A 19753-nucleotide genomic window follows, 5' to 3' on the forward strand; every position below is an offset into this window, starting at 1 on the left:
GGCAAAGAAAACTGTATGCCTGATATTTTATCCCGTTTGGGATCGGGTGAGGAAGATCTAGAATTTTAGAAAAATAAAGTAATGGCTAATGAGAAAGCATTGGTTTGTTCTCTTTCGCATATGCTAAAAGGGGGTCCTACCAATTGAGAAGACCTTAAATTCAGTACTTTGTAGATAAAAAATTGAGTCCCGTAAAAGTGTTTTTAACGGGAAAAAACCGTGGAGAAATAATTGTAATTAAAAAAATTGAAAATCAATTGTCTGTGGTGGATGATTGTTTAATGAGGGGAAATAGAGCCGTAATTCCTTTCAAATTACGTGGTAAAATTGTTAATTTATTACATGCTGGACATCAGGGTCGGGATAAGATGAAATCTTGGGCTCGTGAATATGTATGGTGGCCTAGTACGGGTAGTGATATTGAAAAGATTACAAGGAAATGTGTTCCATGTAATACCTGTGCACCTATGCCCCGTAAAGAGGTAGGTCAAATGTGCGCCAGATCAAAGAAACCGTGGGAACGTCTTCACGTCGCTTTCTTCGATCTAAATACAGTCATACTTATTAGTGGATAGAATAGCAGAGGTTCACGGTTATACCACAAAAATTGTTAATAGGAAATTACAGTAATTATATGCCCGATTTGGTTTACCTGACACAATAGTGTCTGATGGGAGCCCAGCCTTCATAAGTCATGATTTTAAACAGTTTTGTGCTGAGTCACAGAAACACATTATTGCTCCAACATATCATCCCAGCTCAAATGGACAAACTGAGAGGATGGTAGCGATTGTTAAAAATTGGATTAAAAAGGCTGGGAATCATAAAGATGAGGTTTACATGTCTCAATTATATTACATTAATTCTCGAAATCGAGAGAAGGTTAGGCCTGTGAAGTTATTTTAGTAGACGAACACGGGGGCCCTTAGATTTCTTAAAACCAAAGGGCAATGATACTGGCTTATTGGGGAAAAAAGCAGGGACAAAGTTTCCTGTAAGACAAAAGGTCTGGGCACGTTTATTCGATAATAAGAATAAAAAATGGGAAAAGGGAAAAGGGAAGTATAGTACAGAATATGGGGGCGAAATTGAGTTATATCAGATTGAACAATGGGGTTCTTGTGGTGAGGCATAACGATCACCTCAAAACTAAGATATATAAAAAAAGGAAAAGAGAAATGATTAGAAGGTTTGGGGTGCTGATAAGTCATTGGCTGATAAATGACCTTTTTGCATTATGGCTGTAATTACATTTGTTTAAAAGAAAAAGGAATTCTTTATTGGTAATAAAAAGAATCTTTTATTGGCAATGTCGATAAGTATTTTTTTTTATCTTCTCCCCTCTCTTTTTGTTTATATTTTTGTTCCACAGTTGTTGTTTTTTTCATTGTAAGCTAACGACAGGAGGAAAAGGGAAAACGGAAGTGATGTTTGAAATATTTAAGTGTATTTGAACTTTGCGATGCACATGTCTGGGTTAGTATTTTTAGTAAAAAAAATTTTTTTCTCTTTTTCCTAGGTTGTATTTATGTTTATTTTAAAAATTCTTGTAAATTTATTTTTAATTAAAAAAATAAAAATCTTTCAATACTGCTGTAAAAAAAAAATTTTGTAAATTAAATTATTGCAATGAAAACCAATTCACAGCTAGTGGATTTCAGGGAGTACTATGTCCAGATCACGCTCATTCCAAAAAATAATGGAGTAAATATCGGTTCTGGTTGGCAGAAGGAGAATATCCCAATGAGCTAGAAAGAGACGTTGCTTTAACTGCAACGCTGATAATCACATCCGTAGCCAGTGCGCAGTAACAACCATAGGGGCCCGAATGCCTTTGGGAGTCCATCAAAATAATTCGGCTAATGGCTCCAACGTGACTGGAAAAAGGTTAGCCAAGGAAATATCTAGGAACCGACCACAACCTGACATTCTGGAACGAGAGATCCGCAGAAACTTCTGGATCCCAATTGGTGAGACTGAGACATGATTCCTAGCATGATGGTATGAGTGCTTCCACTTCGCTGGACCCAAGTGACTTGCTTCATCGAGCTGTAGCTACCATCGGTCCAAATGCGCCCAGCACTTCCGCCACTTTATTTGATGGAGGAATAAGCAGTGCGGTGGAGTTATGGGAAAGTCAGATGTTGCTGTAAGCTAACTATAGTACATATTTTTTTGTCACTAGATAACAATCTACTACACTAACATAGATCCATCGAATTATTATATATATTATATTAGTATATATTGGTAGTATTTTTTTTTGTTCAAATTATTTTATATATCAGATGTTGTTTTCAATATATTTTTCTTTGGATGAATGCCTCTGGCCCATAAAGGGGTGGCATGTCATCACTGTGCTTATTTTAAAGATAATTATATACATTTCTATGAAGTGTGTCAATCAATGCTATTATATAGTGTTGATTGGTTTAAAAGAAAAGAAATATTATTATTATGAAATTAAACGTCAATCATTTGATTTATTTTTTGAAGAAATAATTTTTCATTACAAAAATGATTATTTTTTCACTTTTGAAAATTATATTTTTAAAATAAAAACTTACTTTTTAAAATTATATTTTCAAACAAAAACTTTCTGTTCTGATATACTATTTTTTTTAATGGAAAAATTTGTTATTTTAAAATGAAATTTATGGAAAATAAAATATCAATTAAAAGTGTCAATTCTAAAATATCATAAGTGGGAAGTAATTAAGTTTATTATATTTCAGAGGAAGTTCAAGGTCTTTGTTAGTAATATTAGTTTTATCATATAAAAATCAATGTAAATTAAGAATAGTTCTAAAGTTTATGGCAATATTGTTTGAAATTCAGTATGTGAACTCTATACACATGCTTAAATATTTTGGATTTATTAAATTAAACTAACCTCAAAAAATGATTAAATTGAGAGAATCCAAATCCAATGGATTCCTTATGCTGATCAGAGAACTTCATGGGCCTTAATTATTTGATCAAAACCAACCCAGGCTCTCAGTAAAAAATGTTTAGGCCCAAGTTCAGCCATATTTAATATTTAAAAAATTTTCAAACCCATATCCAAAAATTTAATTTATTTAATAAAAATGCATTTAAGCAATCATTTTGTTTCCAATACCTAAAACACTAAAAGAAAAAATTGCAATATTTTTTTTAAGTAGCATTTATATTAAAAAAATTTAAGCCCATTAAAATTTTTCAGGCCCAACATAGGCCCTCTAGAAAATATAATATTTGGCCAAGCTTATGGGCCATGGACTGGCCTGGCCAAATAAGGCCTTTGATCCCAATATAACTTTTATAATGCTGATTAGCCTAAATTATTTGCAATCTATAAGAAAATTGTTTACTACTTAGTCAGTGATATAATATTTAAAATATTACAGATATATGCAGGATAAGTTACAAACAATTTCTCAAAATATAAATATTTATTTATTGTTAATTTATTAAAATATTATAAAAACTTCATTTCTAATAATCTCTCTAGAATCATCCAAAAGATCTAAAATCCTTGATAGACCATTTTCAATTTTAAGAATAGATGTTTGAACTAATTTTGGTGCATTTATTAATAAAATTTTAAAAAATGATAAAGCTGCATATCTGACAGAATAGTCATATTCCTAAATAAATTGATTGTATAATAAAACTCTTTAGGGTTACCTCTGTTAATTTTAATATGATTGCCAGATTTTTTACATTTTTTAAAAATATTTCAGTAAATTGAATATCAAAATTTATCAATTCATCTGTTATAACAGCAGACTTTATATCTAATTTAGAATATAATAATCAAGATAGTTAAAAAAATTTATACTTGGTAAATCTGATTTGTCTATATCATTTAATAAAATTTCATCTTCACTTGATACTATATGTTTAAGGCAATCAAGAGACAATGTTATTAATTCATTAGAAGTTCTAATTGTGCTAATATAATTTCAATTAGAAAATAATTATTACTGATTATTTTCCAATATGTTTAACAAGGGATCAATTGCTTTAGCACCAACATCAATTTTAAATTTCTGGCTAATATTAAAAACATGCATATAAATAATAATATACTCTTATCTTAGCGAAATTAGAAAGAGCTTTGACTGCTTCAATTTTATCTTCTATTCTATATGAGCTTTGAATTCTCTCAACCAATAAATCAATCTTAAAATTAATAAATTAAAATTATAAAATAAAATAAAAATATAATACATAATCAGCTAATGATTCTGTTTCCTCAGATGTATCTATAAATATTCCTTTAAGATGTTTTAATAAATCCATTTTTTAGAACTGTTTAAAATTCATGAATGTGTTTGGATTATAAAATCATATGAAAAAAATAGAATATACTGTGTCTATCTATAATAGGACGTCATGACAGGTTAGGTGTTAAGATACCAATCATTTACATCTGATAATCAATGTCGTATTTTGGTCGGCAAATAGCTATTTAAACTGTGTAGATAATATATACTTATGCTTTTTTATATAAACCATAGGCGTAGCCAGGAGGGGGGACAAGGGGAAATTTTCCCCTCCAGAAATTTATCACTTTTTGTGAATATTTTTTAAGCCAATAAAAAATATCCCCCTTAATCCTCCCCCCACTCCCTGACTCTCAAAAATGTATGAATATATCTTAAACAATAATTTGAAAGAAAGAATATAAAAGTTGATAATTTTTTATAAAACAATTCTTCATAATTTATACATTTTTGGAAAAAAGCATTTATATGAAAAGGAATATAAGGCAAAGATAAATCGTAAGACAAAAGTGAAATGTATAATAATTATTAATAATAGATCCATAAAATTACTAAATAATATAATATATCAAATATAATTTTTTATAAAGTGAGTAATATTAATTTATTTATCTTAACAAAAGTAAAATATAATTATAAAACTAATGATAAAATTAAATCATAAATTTAATCAAAAAATTAAAGCACAATGCAAACAGTGGAATAATATGTCGTAGATTTACAGTATATCTAATTTTATCAATTATCATATGACATTCAAGTAATTTTTACCAATATAGCGAACTATATATTTTACAGAAAACTATAAAATATTGATAAGGAAATCAGAAAATATCTTTTAAAGACATTATACGATGAATAATATGAAGATTAATTTTTAATATCATTTTTTATTTAAAAAAATAGATGGCGTTAAATAATTGAATATTTATTATTAAGAGCATTGATTAGTAAAATTTGTTAAATATTAACTGTAATATAATTTCTAACTGTCAAATATGTCTGTAAAAGTGGAATTTTACCTAGTATTTTGTAACTAATTCTATATAATAGAGGAATATTAACTATATGTCTACTTACTTTTTATAAATAAATTTCTTATAATGCGAAAATTGTGTAATTTTTTGAATAGAAAAGCTGTATGTAAGCAAATAAAAAAATATTTACTTTTTTTAATAAATAAAAAAAGAAAAAAAATATTTTTATTATATTTTTGTCTCTTCTTTTTTTTAAAATAAATAATTCATTTTCTTTTTAAAAAATTAATTAATATAAATGTCTAATAATTGCAATTTTATTATTAAAAATTGAATATCAACTAGCTCAATAAATTTCTAATGAAGAAATTGTTTATTGAGGAAGACTAAGATCAATTTTACAAAATTCATAAAAAAATAGTGCATTAGTAATTTTGATAGATATGAAAAATGAGTTACTAATGTGAATTTTTACTCTAAATTGTTGGTCATGCTTATTATCTCCAAAGGAAAAACATGTCTGGAATGATAATAAATGAATAACTTTGTAGTCTGATGATATGAAGAATCAACCACTCGTTTGCAGTGATTCAAATAAATCCTCTTATACCTCCTTCCCGCCTTTTATTTAATCTGTTAAGTTAACAAATGTACTTCCTATTTTTATTAAAACATGGCTAACGTTTTCATTTTTCATCCATTTTTTTATGTATATATTGCATTTTGTATTTATTTTATAATTTAATAATTATAAATAAATGCCCTATATTTTTTTTAAAAATAATATATTTACCTTATAAAATTAGTGATTTAATTTTATTACTTTTAATTATTTAATATTTCAATTGTCCAAATTTTATTTTTTCTGACTTTTGCTTTTTTCCAATTTTTTACTATTGGCACCATATTTTATCTAGCCAATTGAACTAAGATGATAAAGCGGTCGACTATATGGTGTTCGCTTGTTTGTATACATAAACGTTTAAATACATAGTTAATAAGCACCGATCCTTCATAATAAACTATCTTTATCGGAACACCAAATTTTCATAATAATTTTCCAAATGTTAATTAACCTGTAGTAAATTTATGTCTTTCTTTAAATTCAAACCATTTAGAAAAAACCCCTACAGTTATTATATATTTCTTCCAATAATTTTCAAAAAAATAATATAAATCCTGATGAATTATTCACTAGCCACGTATTGATTTTATCTTTATGAGGATATTGGTCCAGGTATTACAAATTTCACAACATTTTCTTTATTTTTCAATTTTATTATTCATACCCCCGATCACATTTTATCAAATCCCAATTGTTTCTTTCTATATATTCGTACATTTAAAGCATTAACCATTTTCTTTTTAACATTTTATATGGTTATAATATATATTAAAAAAATATTAGTTTAGTGTGAATGTCTATATCACTTAGGGTTCAAATTCAGGAAGGATTGAGTTTTTTCTGAAGCTAAACAGGTGGTTGGTTTAAGGAGTATGATATATAGTAGATCGCATGAAACATTCTATAACAGGCGCGTATGCAGGAATTTGGTATGGGGGGGGGATAATAAATTTTTTTAAGAAATATCATTGTTAATTAAAAATACTAAGCATAAATTTATTAGGACTAATAACTTTTCTAATACACAATTTTAAACTAATGTGAGTTACAAAAAAAGTATATATATAAACCGGCATTGATAAAATATAAAGTGAGTATAACCATGATATGAATCATTTAAATGACCCAAAATTGAAATTTGAATTTTTTGAGCCTTTAAAATATATAAAGTATAAAAAATTTAAATGTTGGAAATATAAATTAATACACAAAAAGTTTCTTAGGAATAAGTATTTTGTATGTTTTGAGCGAATTTTTCAATTATCTATCCTTGCTTGGCGTTAAATGCCTATGAATATTCAAAAGATCCAAATCATTCAATCTACTTTTATAGGTTGTATTTCATAACTATGTTTTTCAGAGACTTGCAGGCCCGGCCCCGAGCCGAACCGTATTTTAATTTTTTTAAACAGAAATTTTTTAAAAAAAAAACACCTGGGCTGGGCTTGAAAATTTTTTTAGAAAAAATATCCGGGCCGAGCTGTATATTTTAAAACCAAATATTTGAAATCACCATTATTAGCTATAAAATCAAAAATATATATAATTTATTTTTAAAAAATTCGGGCCGGGCCTGAAAATTTTATTTTCAAAATAGCCAGCTGGGCCTAAAATTTTTTTAAAAAAAACCCGAGTCGAAAAAAAAAAATTTTTTTTAATCTGGGCTATGCCCTGCAAATGGTACTTCTGCAGGGCTCTGTTAGTCTTCTTAAAAAAGAGAATGTTCTCTCATTAGTTTACTAATAGGAAGAGTTGCTAATATATATAAACCCTTTTAATACATTGGGAATATAATTTAAATGTGTTTGAATGCAAAGCATCAATAGCATTTTTTGGGACTATATCAGCCATAGTTAATTTTATAAACATAGTTATTTAGCTAATAAGGCATCATAAGATACTTTAACATCTTCATGATAAAAATCTAACAATATTTTTTTTTCTATTACCACCTGAAAAAGGTTGGAAAGGCTTTTGTTTAAGTAATATCTGAGGATCTGTAAGTGCTGCATGATGAATTAAAAACCATTCATTTATTTGGGTTATAAATAGCAACAATAAGATATAAAATATGAAATTCTTAATCAAAGTTAGCTCTAATTTCCGTGAGTTCTAATAAAATGCTCTCCGCTATTCTCATCTTCTTAATCAAGTCATTGTCATGTTTTTGAAAAGTATTTCATAAAATAGTTGTATAATTAAAATGAGAAAAAAAATTTGGAATAAGTATTGAATCCAATAATTTTCTTGCTTCTGAGGAAATATTTCTTTCAAACCATTGCGATATTTCAGTAATGGCATTAATAATCGGCTCTTCTAACTCCATAAAAGATGTTGCTTCATGGGCGGAGACTCGATTTCGTTGGACAAGCTTGCAATTTCTTTCTCCCTGTTGGACAAGGAGTTTCAGAGATAAATATTATTTGACTAGAAATTTAGATAAATATTACACCTAAAATTTGAAAATAATAGGTAAATTACGCCAAGGAAAACTTTAAATCGAAATTAATTGATAAAATAATTTAGTAGATGAATGTGATAAATAAATGTAATTAAATATATATATGAGATAGGAATAAATATTAACAATTATAAATTAATATTGTATTTTAATAAAAATTGAGCGATATTTAGCAAAACTTTATATTTATGTTTTAAGTACGTGAATTTATACAAAGAAAACTAAAGGGGATTGTTAAGATGCTTCCCGACCATTGCATGCAAAATATGATAGTCAAAAACTTTTGGAACAAGCTGCCATTATAATATTTAGTAACTCATTGAATTAAAGTAAAATTTTTTGTATTTATTTTATTATTTTTAAAAAATATTTTTAACAAACATAATTTTTTAAAATATTTTTCTCAGTAGTAGTATTCATTCCCACAATAAAAAAAAATTAAACACCAATACTTAATATTTCATGTTTTTATCTAAATAAATTGCTTAGTTGTCTAATATCTATTATATCTAAAACGAATTATCGTTAATCGATTAGGATTTTATGAATGACAAAATTATACGATTCGAATATGCATAAGGAAAATATATTATCAGTCGAATAATTTTTTATTTATTATTCCATCAATTATTCTAAATAATTTGTAAAAAATTATTCTAAATAATTTATAAATCAAAATTATTCGTGAAATTGAAATTATTGTTAATTGCGTAACTTTTTTTAAACTTCTTTCTACATCTGGAAATCAATCTATTGAGCCGGCTGTGTCTTAGGTCCGTTTAATTTGGATGCTAAATTGCTATTAGTATAGGCAAAAAAGTATTTGATCCAGGACAATTTTGGTTTATTTTAAGTATTTGATGGCATTGCTATATTTCGTATTTTATTATCGTTTTTATGTATTTTTTGTTGCTTTTTTTTTGTTTTATTTTAAAAAAATTTCTTTTGCTTTTTTGGCTATTTAGCCAATACTTAAAAGACGGCTAAATAGCTGGCTATTATGTATTAAGCCGACCTAGGACACAGCCTTAAAGCTTTTCTTATATATATAAAAAATAAAATTATTAAAAAATAATAATTAAAAATATGAAAAAATTTCTATGCGATTCAATGACCTACCTAAATTCAAATAATAAACCATTTCTGTAAAGTCATAAAATTATTGGAACGGAATAATATGCACCATTACATAGGTTTTGATTAAAGAAACTCTATAAAATTTGTAAGATTTGTAAATCTAATTTCCAAGAAATGATACTTCATTTATCAAATTATACCGATACTCAACGATCATTTAAGTAAGGCAATTTAAATTTACAAAGGACAAACTTAAACTATCAGACAAATTATATTCCAGAGGAAGAGGGTGCTTGTTCACATATTTATATAAATGATTTAATATTTATACTAGTGCTGTAAACGTTACTACAAAAAGAAACGCGATACCGTTACTCGTTAAGTCTGAAAAAAGGAACGCGTTATCGTTACTCTTTATCTTTTAGGAACGTTACTGACTATTCAAAAAAGTAACGGGATACTAGTTACTTAAATAATTATATATTATATAGAATAAAAATATGTATTTTTTTCCTACTATATAATATAAGTAAAATTATACAAAAAGAATATATAATATAAATAAAATTATACAAAAAGAATATATAATAAGATAAGATCATTTTATAAAAAAAATTTCCATTATTTATCAGAAAATATTCTGGTATGTGTGTTGGATAAATGAATTAAGTCTGCTCTTTCTTTATTAAGATCTTTTCTCAAACTGAAAATAAGTTCCAGCATTCTTCTTTGTTGACCTCTAATTTTATCCAGGGCCAATCCAATTTAAATAGCGGGTGTTTAATTGTTTATATTTATTTTCATGATTAAGCTTTTCAAAATATTATGAAAGAATACTTTTTTAATGGTTATTTTATAATACCCATGATTTAATATTCTATTATTAAAGTAATGTTTAGATAATAATATATTTATTCATATTTTTACCTTCATATGTTTTTTAAATTTGAATTGCTGGACATTGAGTTTGAAATATTTGCGTTGGGACATAATTTACATTTACAAAGTGTAGACTTTGTACCCTTAATTTTCTTAATGGGTGTAAAACATGTTTAAAATTAGGGCCACAGAAGGGTTAAATCATCTTCATCTGAAGAAGTAAGTACTATGGATATAATATTCTTAAAATAAATTATAAAATAGAATAATAATATTATTATTAACATTTACTTTGAATTTTGATTGAATATTAATTAGATCATTCAACTGAAAATTTAACAACGAGAATTCAAAATAAAAATGAAGTATTGGTGGTTGATATGAATTAAATATTCAGCTTAAATTATTTATATTAAAAAATAAATAAAAGTAATTTAATAGTACAATAAAATATGTTTTTCTTTTTATAATAATTTTTTAAAAAAAATTTAAAGTAACGAGTACCGTTTTTCGTTACCGTTACTCAAAAAAAGAAACGCGTTACCGTTACTCAAAAAAAGAAACGCGTTACCGTTACTCGTTACCTCTAAAAGAAGGTAACGAATGGAATCCCTTTTCTTCAAAAAAAGTAAAGACGTTAGTAACGACGTTACTTTTTGACGTTACTTTACAGCACTAATTTATACACTATTAAAAGGCAAAAATTAGATGGCTGGCACGAGAAAATTTGGCATGCAGATGGATACAAGGGAAGACAGGGACATTTTTCTTATAAAAAAGTTCATAGGTTAGATTAAGACTGATAGCCTCATCATCTATTATAAAACAGAAAACAACTCTGAAATCTAGATTTTTCATGGTTTAGGAACTAGTCCTAGAGGGGGAAGGGGTGTTAAAGCCGAAATTTACTTTGTAATATTTTTAGAATTATAAACGTAAGGGAGAATTCATAGTAAACTCATTATATTCAAGCTTGTGTTATTTACAAAATCAAGCCAATAAATAGGTAAATGATAAAACTAGGATTAGATTTGAAAAACACATGTTGCGATACGATGATAAAAAATATGCGATACATAAAAATAATATGCGAATTCGATCATAGTGCACCCTCATATAAAAACAAAGATCATATGATTTATATTAAGTTGTGTTTTTTTTAAACATTCTCGTATAAAACTTTTATTTTTTATTATTTAACAAAAGAATGTTGTTTGTAAAATTCTTTTGCCATTTGAGCACTAATTTGGAATCAATTTTTTTTATTTATCAGAAATGAGAAATATTTGTACATTTGAATACATCATTTAAATAGAATTTTAATGTGTATATTTAATATTTTTTGGCTGATATTTTTTTATTTTTATATTATTAAAAAACAGGTTATATATAAAAACAATTTTAAATTTTTATATAATATATATATATTATATTTAAAACAAAAAAATGTATAAAAAATTATATTTAAAAAAAACAACTAAGAGATTGGTATATTGCATTGCTATATGGAACAATGAATAGCAATACTACTTTGATAAATAGCCATAGTAATGGCTTATTTGAATGGAAGGCTTCATTACGAGCGCCACTTATTTGGCTCACTTTCTCCTTAATAATGTAATAAATTTAAGGAATTCCTCACACCAAGAGTATTGGTGACAAATGTTATAAAAATTACATTAGTGAGGTCTGAATATTTGCCTATTTTCATAATTTCTGCCGAATTAAGTGCTGATGCATTTCTGTTGGAACGGGTCGAAAAGTCGATGCATGTATAATCCCAAGCTACAGGAAGACCAAGGTATTAGACTGATGCCATAAGGTCTTCTGTTGTTGCTTGAACAAAGTGATAAGACTCTCGAGTATTCGGGATATTGGCTGTTTTATGCGCTTCAGAGATTAAGTTATTAATGTTCGTAGACGTGGGAGGCGGCCTTTATTTAGTTTTGGAAAAAAATTGATAAAACTATATTTCTTATTTTTAAAAAAATAAATATCTGAGCAATAATTTGGAATTAATTCTTTTTTATCAGTAATGAGAAACATTTATATATTTGAAATCACTACAATTTACATTTTAATGATGTGTATATAGATTATTTTATTTAGATTTTATTTTCGAGCACTTATGGCAATTTAAATGTTGGAATTAAGAAAAATACAGAAGACTTGATTATTCATAGTATTAATGACATCAGAAATAGGAAGGGAAGATAAAGAAAAGATTATATGAAAGAAAGTTGTAATGAAAAATGGCCAACCAAATGTAAAACAAGGTGCAATGCTTTATAATTCAATGAGATGCTATGTCGCTATAGTTTACGAATATTTTTTTATATTATCTTTTACACCGGCGAGTTGTGTAACAAAATTTCAGTAAACTAAGAATAATTAATAATAGACTAAGAGTCAATATGCCACGATTATCTAAAAAACGTTGCAGTTGAACGTGAATTAGTTGAGCAAATTGAATTAAATGGAAATTTTTATACTATGCAAAAATTGTGTATACGAAATTAATATTTATATATGTTAGTTTTATATGTTTTTTCCAGCAATGTGTTATTTATTCAACTTTAAATCAATTTTTGTTTTTTTTAACTTAAAAATCTGATTTTATAGGAAATATATTCCATCATGTTTGGAATGTACTATTCAGATAATTTTGCCATGAACTTTTGAACTACATATAATTTATATTAGTTTTTCCATATATTTTTCATATAAATTATAAATGACTAAAAAGTTAAGGGTAAAATTATCTACAATTCATAAGATAGATATTCTGAACATGCTGGAATACATTTCCGGCAGAATCAGATTTTTAAATTTAAAAAAAACGAGTTCAAAAAATGATTGAAAATTGAAAAATAATATATTGCCGGAAAAAAACACATTGCCGCTAACATATATTTATACATATGTAATGATATTTAAAAAAATATATATAATTTTTTTTACAAAAGACTTAATAAAGAAATTGATTCTAATCGGAAACTACCAAAAATAAGAGGGGGCTTGAACTCCCGTCCAACCGAGCCTTTCCCCCCAGTCGTCTCCTGTTAAATAGGAGGGAGCCCACACTTGATTAATAGGAGACATGATAGGATAGATATGAGTGGAGTGGAGTTAGGTTAAAAAAACATTTTACTAACAATAATAATAGAAGATTACATTTTTAAATTGTAAAATTTAATTATAAATAATTAATTAATTTGATCTTTTTTATACAATTTTTTTATAGTTGTGAGTGTTTATTTAAAAACGGCCTTAAATATTAACCTATCATTTATTTAAAATACTATCAATTTATTCATTGGGCATAATTACAACCTAAATCCATATTTTGTAATAAATTTTAAATCTAATGGAGTCATAATTAAAATAATAATGTAAGAATATCTTTATCATAAAATTTTGATATCGTTCTTAATTCCTTTTTTCATTCATTATAATCAACTTTTCTTCGGTATGACCAGTTATGGAGGATTTGGATTGGGACTATGAGATATAAGAAAATATAAATAAAATATAATGAATCAATAATCATTTTTATAATTTTACATCTCTAAATGATTCTTTTTTCTTAACGAAGGGCTCGGGTTTACTTGCACAGATATAGTGAAGGCCTAAAAAAGGCAGCATAAAGAAAAATACAATATTCAAACAAAATTCTTTTAATCTTCCTATTCTCCGAACTCGAGCTCCACTATAAATATGAATATATAGATAGTAGCTATAAAAGATACTTAGGTTAAACTTTATTGGATTTATAGGTTCATAATCTTGATTAAATTTGACTGGCATGTTTTTTAGGTTATCCTCGTAATAATGAATTTTGGTTACATCTTTTTTAAAAAACGGTGTCAATCCCCAAGATCCAATAGATGGATATACGAGCCCTAATAAGGCCTTAATCACTCCTTTAATAATATAATATGTATGTAATTTAAAGGGATATAGTTATTATAAGCTTAAAGGAATTTAATTATAATTACTGACCTTTGATCATAGTTATACCCAAGAGAGTTAGTAATGCCCACAATCCATATTGCAAAAAGTCATTTAGTTGGTAAGTTTTATCAATCATTTCTATTCCTGGATTGTATATTCCTGCTGGTATATAATGGTATATAGACTTATAAAATTTATTTTTCGATTTTATAAAGATATCATAATATCCAGCCATTTTGACTTCATCTAAATCCATCGTTTGACATAATAACCCTGTATTGATATCATCGCACTATATATTATATTGATTAATGACAATTATTAATATTTTTTCACCAGTTATCATATTAATTTTTAACATTATAATAGGGTAAAATCTATTGATTAACTTTTCAACCTCAAGTCTAATATTTTTGCGAAAATGCAATAATCTTTTTCTCTGATTCGCGCAATTTTAATGTTTACAGACCTAAACTTTAGAATAAAGGAGGAAAATTTAATATTAATAAATAGTCTTAAATTTGGGGATAAAATCAATTCCTTTATACATTTGTCAGTGAATTAATTACTTTTAAAATCAAGTTTTTTTTAAAGAAAGTTTAAGTTATTTTCTATTTAAGAATAGCAATATGTTATTTTAATTGTTCATAGTATATAATTTTTTAAATATTAATCCAATTAGTATTATTTAAGAGATTTATATGAATAAGACATAGTAGATTGTATGAAATGTAAATATAGAAATATTACATTAAAAATATAAATGCATAATTCAATACAAAGCTAACAATCTATATTTTATTAAATTAAAATTTAGACAATGTTATATAAAGATTTCTATTTCCATATTTTGCTTAACTTATCTTGAAAAGAAAATTTGGATAAAGAACTATGATGTATACTTACAATGCATTTACATAATCTCATACACACACATAAATTGTTGGGACTTATAAAATATTCTCTGCTAGATATGACTCCACCATTAGGTTTGACTAAATTCACTACATTTAAAAAATTCAAATTAGATATATTATAAATATAAAAATAAATTTACTTGAACACACGAATAATATATCGTCATTTGAATGGGTATTCTTAACAATATGTTTGGGATATTTATCGAATATTACTTCTATGGTTAGTCGCCTTGTTTGACCCGGTGCAATAAGTTTATAAAACTTTCTGTTAAATGAAAAATTTCCAGTACATCCTTGTCCATTAATAATAAACGTTGATTCAATTACTCCTAAATTTATTATGGATACTTCTATACTAGCCTTATATGTATTCGTTTTTGTTATAATAGAGGTAATTAGACCATTTTTTCTAATATTATAAAATATTTTCTTTATAATATATTTTTTGATTATTACTCAATTGATGTCGTTACTAATATATCACTTAAAATTTGAAGTTTAGTATGTGTTAAAACCGATTTCGAATATACAAACATTACATTTAATTTATTATCATTATGATTGTCTATTAGGGTATTAGATGCACTCTCATTATTATCAGAAAATCCCAAATGATTATCTTTATTATATAAATCATCCTTTGGTAGTTTTATCATCCGCTTAGGATAAAGGTTCCCTCTATCTTTTAACATATGTTTGGTTAGTTCTCCCATTTTGTTTTTAATCTTTTAATTTAATTAAATAGAATTGAAGTGAAATAAAATAAAATAAAATTAAATACTGTATCTTCAATCCAAACATCCAATGGTTGATTTGTAAAGCAACTTTGAATTATTAATATTATATTATAAAAAGTAAATAGTATTATGTTGATGTCAATATGTTTTTTTCCGTTAATATATTTAATCCGTCAATGTGTTATTTTTTCAACTTTAGATCGTTTTTAGAGCCCATTAAATACCTACCCTATAAATTTCAGACAATTTTGGCTTTAACTTTTATGTCATTTATAATTTACAAAAAATATCGATGGAAGAACGAATATAAATTATGAGTTCATGGTAAAATTTCCGAAAAATAATATAAACATGCTGGAATTTCTGGTGAAATTAGAATTTTAAATTTTAAAAGCGCCTCATAAAAATGATTTAAGGATATAAAAAATTACACAATTGACTTGCCGAGAAAAAAATTTCGTGTATCATAAAAAAATGTTGACCAGAAATTTTCTCTTAACAATTATATTTTCTTCTTTCAAGTGAAAATTAATTTTTTATTGAACCGAAAACACAAATTTAATATATAACATATATCTCTTATTATTAGATAGATTTCACTTTATAATGGCATATTTAAAATTTTTCAAAAATTATTTTTGGTGAAGTTTAGAAAATTGTTAATTGACAAAAAAAAATTCCAATTCTATATAAACTTTCTTCGCAATTTGTTTTTATTTCACAAATTTATATTACATTTTATCAGTCAGTAAAATTCCCTTAACAATTGAAAATAGTTTGCTTCAACCTATTAATGTCTTATCAATTAGTAAATTTCTTTAACCAACTGTAATTACTTCTTATAAAGGAAAACCCTGTATATATATAATATATTTATACCTTTGAACAGATCTAGAACATTTTAACTGCTGGTTTTGAAAAGCGTGAAATGAAACACCTATTTTATTGCACGACATCCCTGAACCATCAAAATACGATTCGTTAATTAACATTCCATCAATTAATCCTTCCTATAATGTCGTATAAAGTTAAAATTATAAAATTGTGTTATGTCAACTGACCTTGATTTGAGGCAAAAACTCGCGCACTTTTTCCGGACTAATTGGAAGTGGTAATATTAATCTTTCGACTTTAGGCATTAAGGGCAAGTTATTTTTGGTTAGAATAAAAGCTTTTGTCAGTTTGAAGGTTTTGATCTTAAATTAATATAATTGTATAATATACAAATATTATGCGTTCAAATAAAAGTCAATATCCCTAGATTGAAGGTACGGAGTTTAAATAACAAGTATACATCACAGTAAAAAAAATTTCCAATTTAAGTTTTTGATTTAAATTTTTTTAACTTTTAATTAAATGACCCCTATGGCTAATTTTTATATTTCTTGGGATTGCATTTCATTTTCTTTATGTTAATTTTTTTATTTCTTATTTTCATCAAGTTTTATAAGTAAATTAATTTTATTTAGTTTTGATATGTTATTTTTATTTATCTAATATTTTAGCCATTTTTAAAATCAAGTTTAGATATAATTTTTTTAGTTAAAATTTTTTACCCTTATATTTTAAGCATAAAAATTTATTTCACCTTAATATTAGTATCTTAATCGTTGAAACTACATTCTAATTTCTTTATCTTCATCAATATAACGGGTAATGTTTTAAATTAAATTCAGATATAAATTTATTAACTTGTTGGCAACAGATGCCTAAACGAGTTTATATTTCTTCAATATTTTATTATAAATTACCGGTATTCTAAAAAATATTATCTTAGAATAAAAATTTTTATTCATTAATTTCATCAGCATAAATAATATGTCAGCAACATAGGGTTCACAGTATAAAGTTTTCAGTAAATATACAGTTTTTAGGGGCTTGAAAAGATTTGCCAGTAAATTTTTTTTATTATAAATTAACCCAAAATATATTAGCTTTAATATTATTATTATATATTATAATTTATATCAAATAAAAATAAACACCTTGTAAACCAAATATTATTATTATTAATTTTATCAAAATATTATTAATTTTTTTTTCCCTAGTCATAGGGGTTACTTTATTTGAATAATAGCTAATATAAATTTAAATATTAAATTTTTATCAAAAATAAGAATATCGATTTTTTACCTTTACTGATAGATTTTAAATATATTAATTCCTTTGTATTTTTCTTTCACCCTTTTAATTGTTCGCTTTTCAATAGCCCCGAAGTCCTACAAACAACTAAAATCTTATTTTAGGAAAAATTAATTTATTATTGAAATTTAAGAAATCGAGTGATCGCATAATGTATAAGTGCGAGAATTATTTATTTTTTTAAAAAAATTTTACATATACTTAGGTTAAAACCCGAAGAAATATTTATGATTTTTCTACCGTACCTAACCAGAACCTTTTTTAATTTTAAGCAGATAAATAGTATGAGAACTGTAACCTTTATAATTTTTTGCCCCTAAAATTTCTACTGAAACGGTAATAATTAACGGTTTGGATCCCTGATTATTATACAACAATTATTATCATTCTTTTTAATCTCACATTCAGATCATATCATACACAGAAATTACTCCTAATTGGTGTATTATTTTTAAACTACTTCATCAAAATATATACTTTAATTACTGTGCAGGGTAAAACGTGTCTAAAAAGTCGTAATCTCTGCGTAACAGAGTTTGACAGAACGAACGCAGCAAATAACGACATTTTTGGTTGTGATATTTAACTTTTGATGGGAGTTAAAAATAATATTTTTAAATTTTATTGCTTCATTTTCTTTATTTTTATCAAGTATTAAAGTTCCTCTTAATATTAATTTTTGTAAACTATTTCTGAATATAGAGAAATAATATGTAGGGAAGACCGGGGCTAGACTAACCATCTTTTTAAAAAAAATTGTTTATAACTTCTGTACCTTTTCATATTTCGGGTACTAACATCTATAATAATATATATAAAAGCCGTGTCACAGTCACACTATCACAGTGTCACAATTTATAATATATATTTAAAAATTCACGATTTTTAAAAGCTTTTGTGGCCTGATCGACAAGAGCGTCGCTTACAAATGTGAGAGTCATGGGTTCGAATCCCAGCAAAAAAAAAATTTTCTTGATCTGGCTTAATTAAATAGAAGATAAAATAATTAAGTGTGATGACATACTCACATATGATTCAATGTTTGTTGCTACTTTAAAATTCAAACTATTAAATAAGTATTCTTATATTTATTGTAATATTCAGTCTTAGACTATGCAAATGAGATGAAAACGCGTGATAATTGTAGATTTTTCATACTTTAAGGGTTGAGCAATCGGAGTTATACATTTTTATTTTTTAGTTCTAAATTTCTTAATTTTTAATCTTTCTCTTTTTAATTTTTCTTTTACAATTTCATTTTTTAACTTTAATTTTATTATGTCACTGTATAATTATTATTATATTATTTATAATTATGCAATATAGTTATGGTTATATATATATATAATTATTTTATTTTATTTGTCTATAAAGGACCTTCATTTTTTAATAATATTTTTAAATTTTTCACCACGTAATAGCCAATAGTATTCTTATAGCATCACACCATATCAAACACTCTTCATCAAAGCATCCATTAAAATAACATTACCATCTTATACATCATAAATATATATATGTCGTATTGGGAATGGAATCATGTGGGATTCGGAATCCCCACGTTTTATTCGAAATTTTTTTTTGAAAAATCTTTTTTTTTAATCTTTTTTTTAAATTATTTTTTTAAATATTTAAAACCCATGTCGGAATATATTTTTTTAAAACAATTAAATAATATTTTTTTCTTCCTTTTTTTGCCGCCTGGCTGGC

The 19753-nt window shown here is 25.6% G+C and overlaps 1 protein-coding gene across 1 annotated transcript in view; it reads right to left on the reverse strand.

Moving 5' to 3' along the window:
- LOC135923228 (general vesicular transport factor p115-like) overlaps positions 1-4331 on the reverse strand; it is a 28927-nt gene extending 24596 nt beyond the window's left edge. Inside the window, exons 1-6 of the mRNA XM_065457869.1 lie at positions 4216-4331; positions 4075-4167; positions 3970-4034; positions 3824-3927; positions 3670-3779; positions 3471-3629 (exon numbers count right to left, since the gene is read on the reverse strand). Coding sequence (XP_065313941.1) covers positions 3471-3629; positions 3670-3779; positions 3824-3927; positions 3970-4034; positions 4075-4167; positions 4216-4287 — 603 coding nt within the window. The 5' untranslated portion in view covers positions 4288-4331. The remainder of the gene's footprint in view (positions 1-3470; positions 3630-3669; positions 3780-3823; positions 3928-3969; positions 4035-4074; positions 4168-4215) is intronic.
- Between the last annotated feature and the right edge of the window lie 15422 nt (positions 4332-19753).

Source organism: Gordionus sp. m RMFG-2023, chromosome 2, assembly GCF_954871325.1.
Source record: "Gordionus sp. m RMFG-2023 chromosome 2, tfGorSpeb1-WG-v2, whole genome shotgun sequence".
NCBI classification, from domain to species: domain Eukaryota; kingdom Metazoa; phylum Nematomorpha; class Gordioida; order Chordodea; family Parachordodidae; genus Gordionus; species Gordionus sp. m RMFG-2023.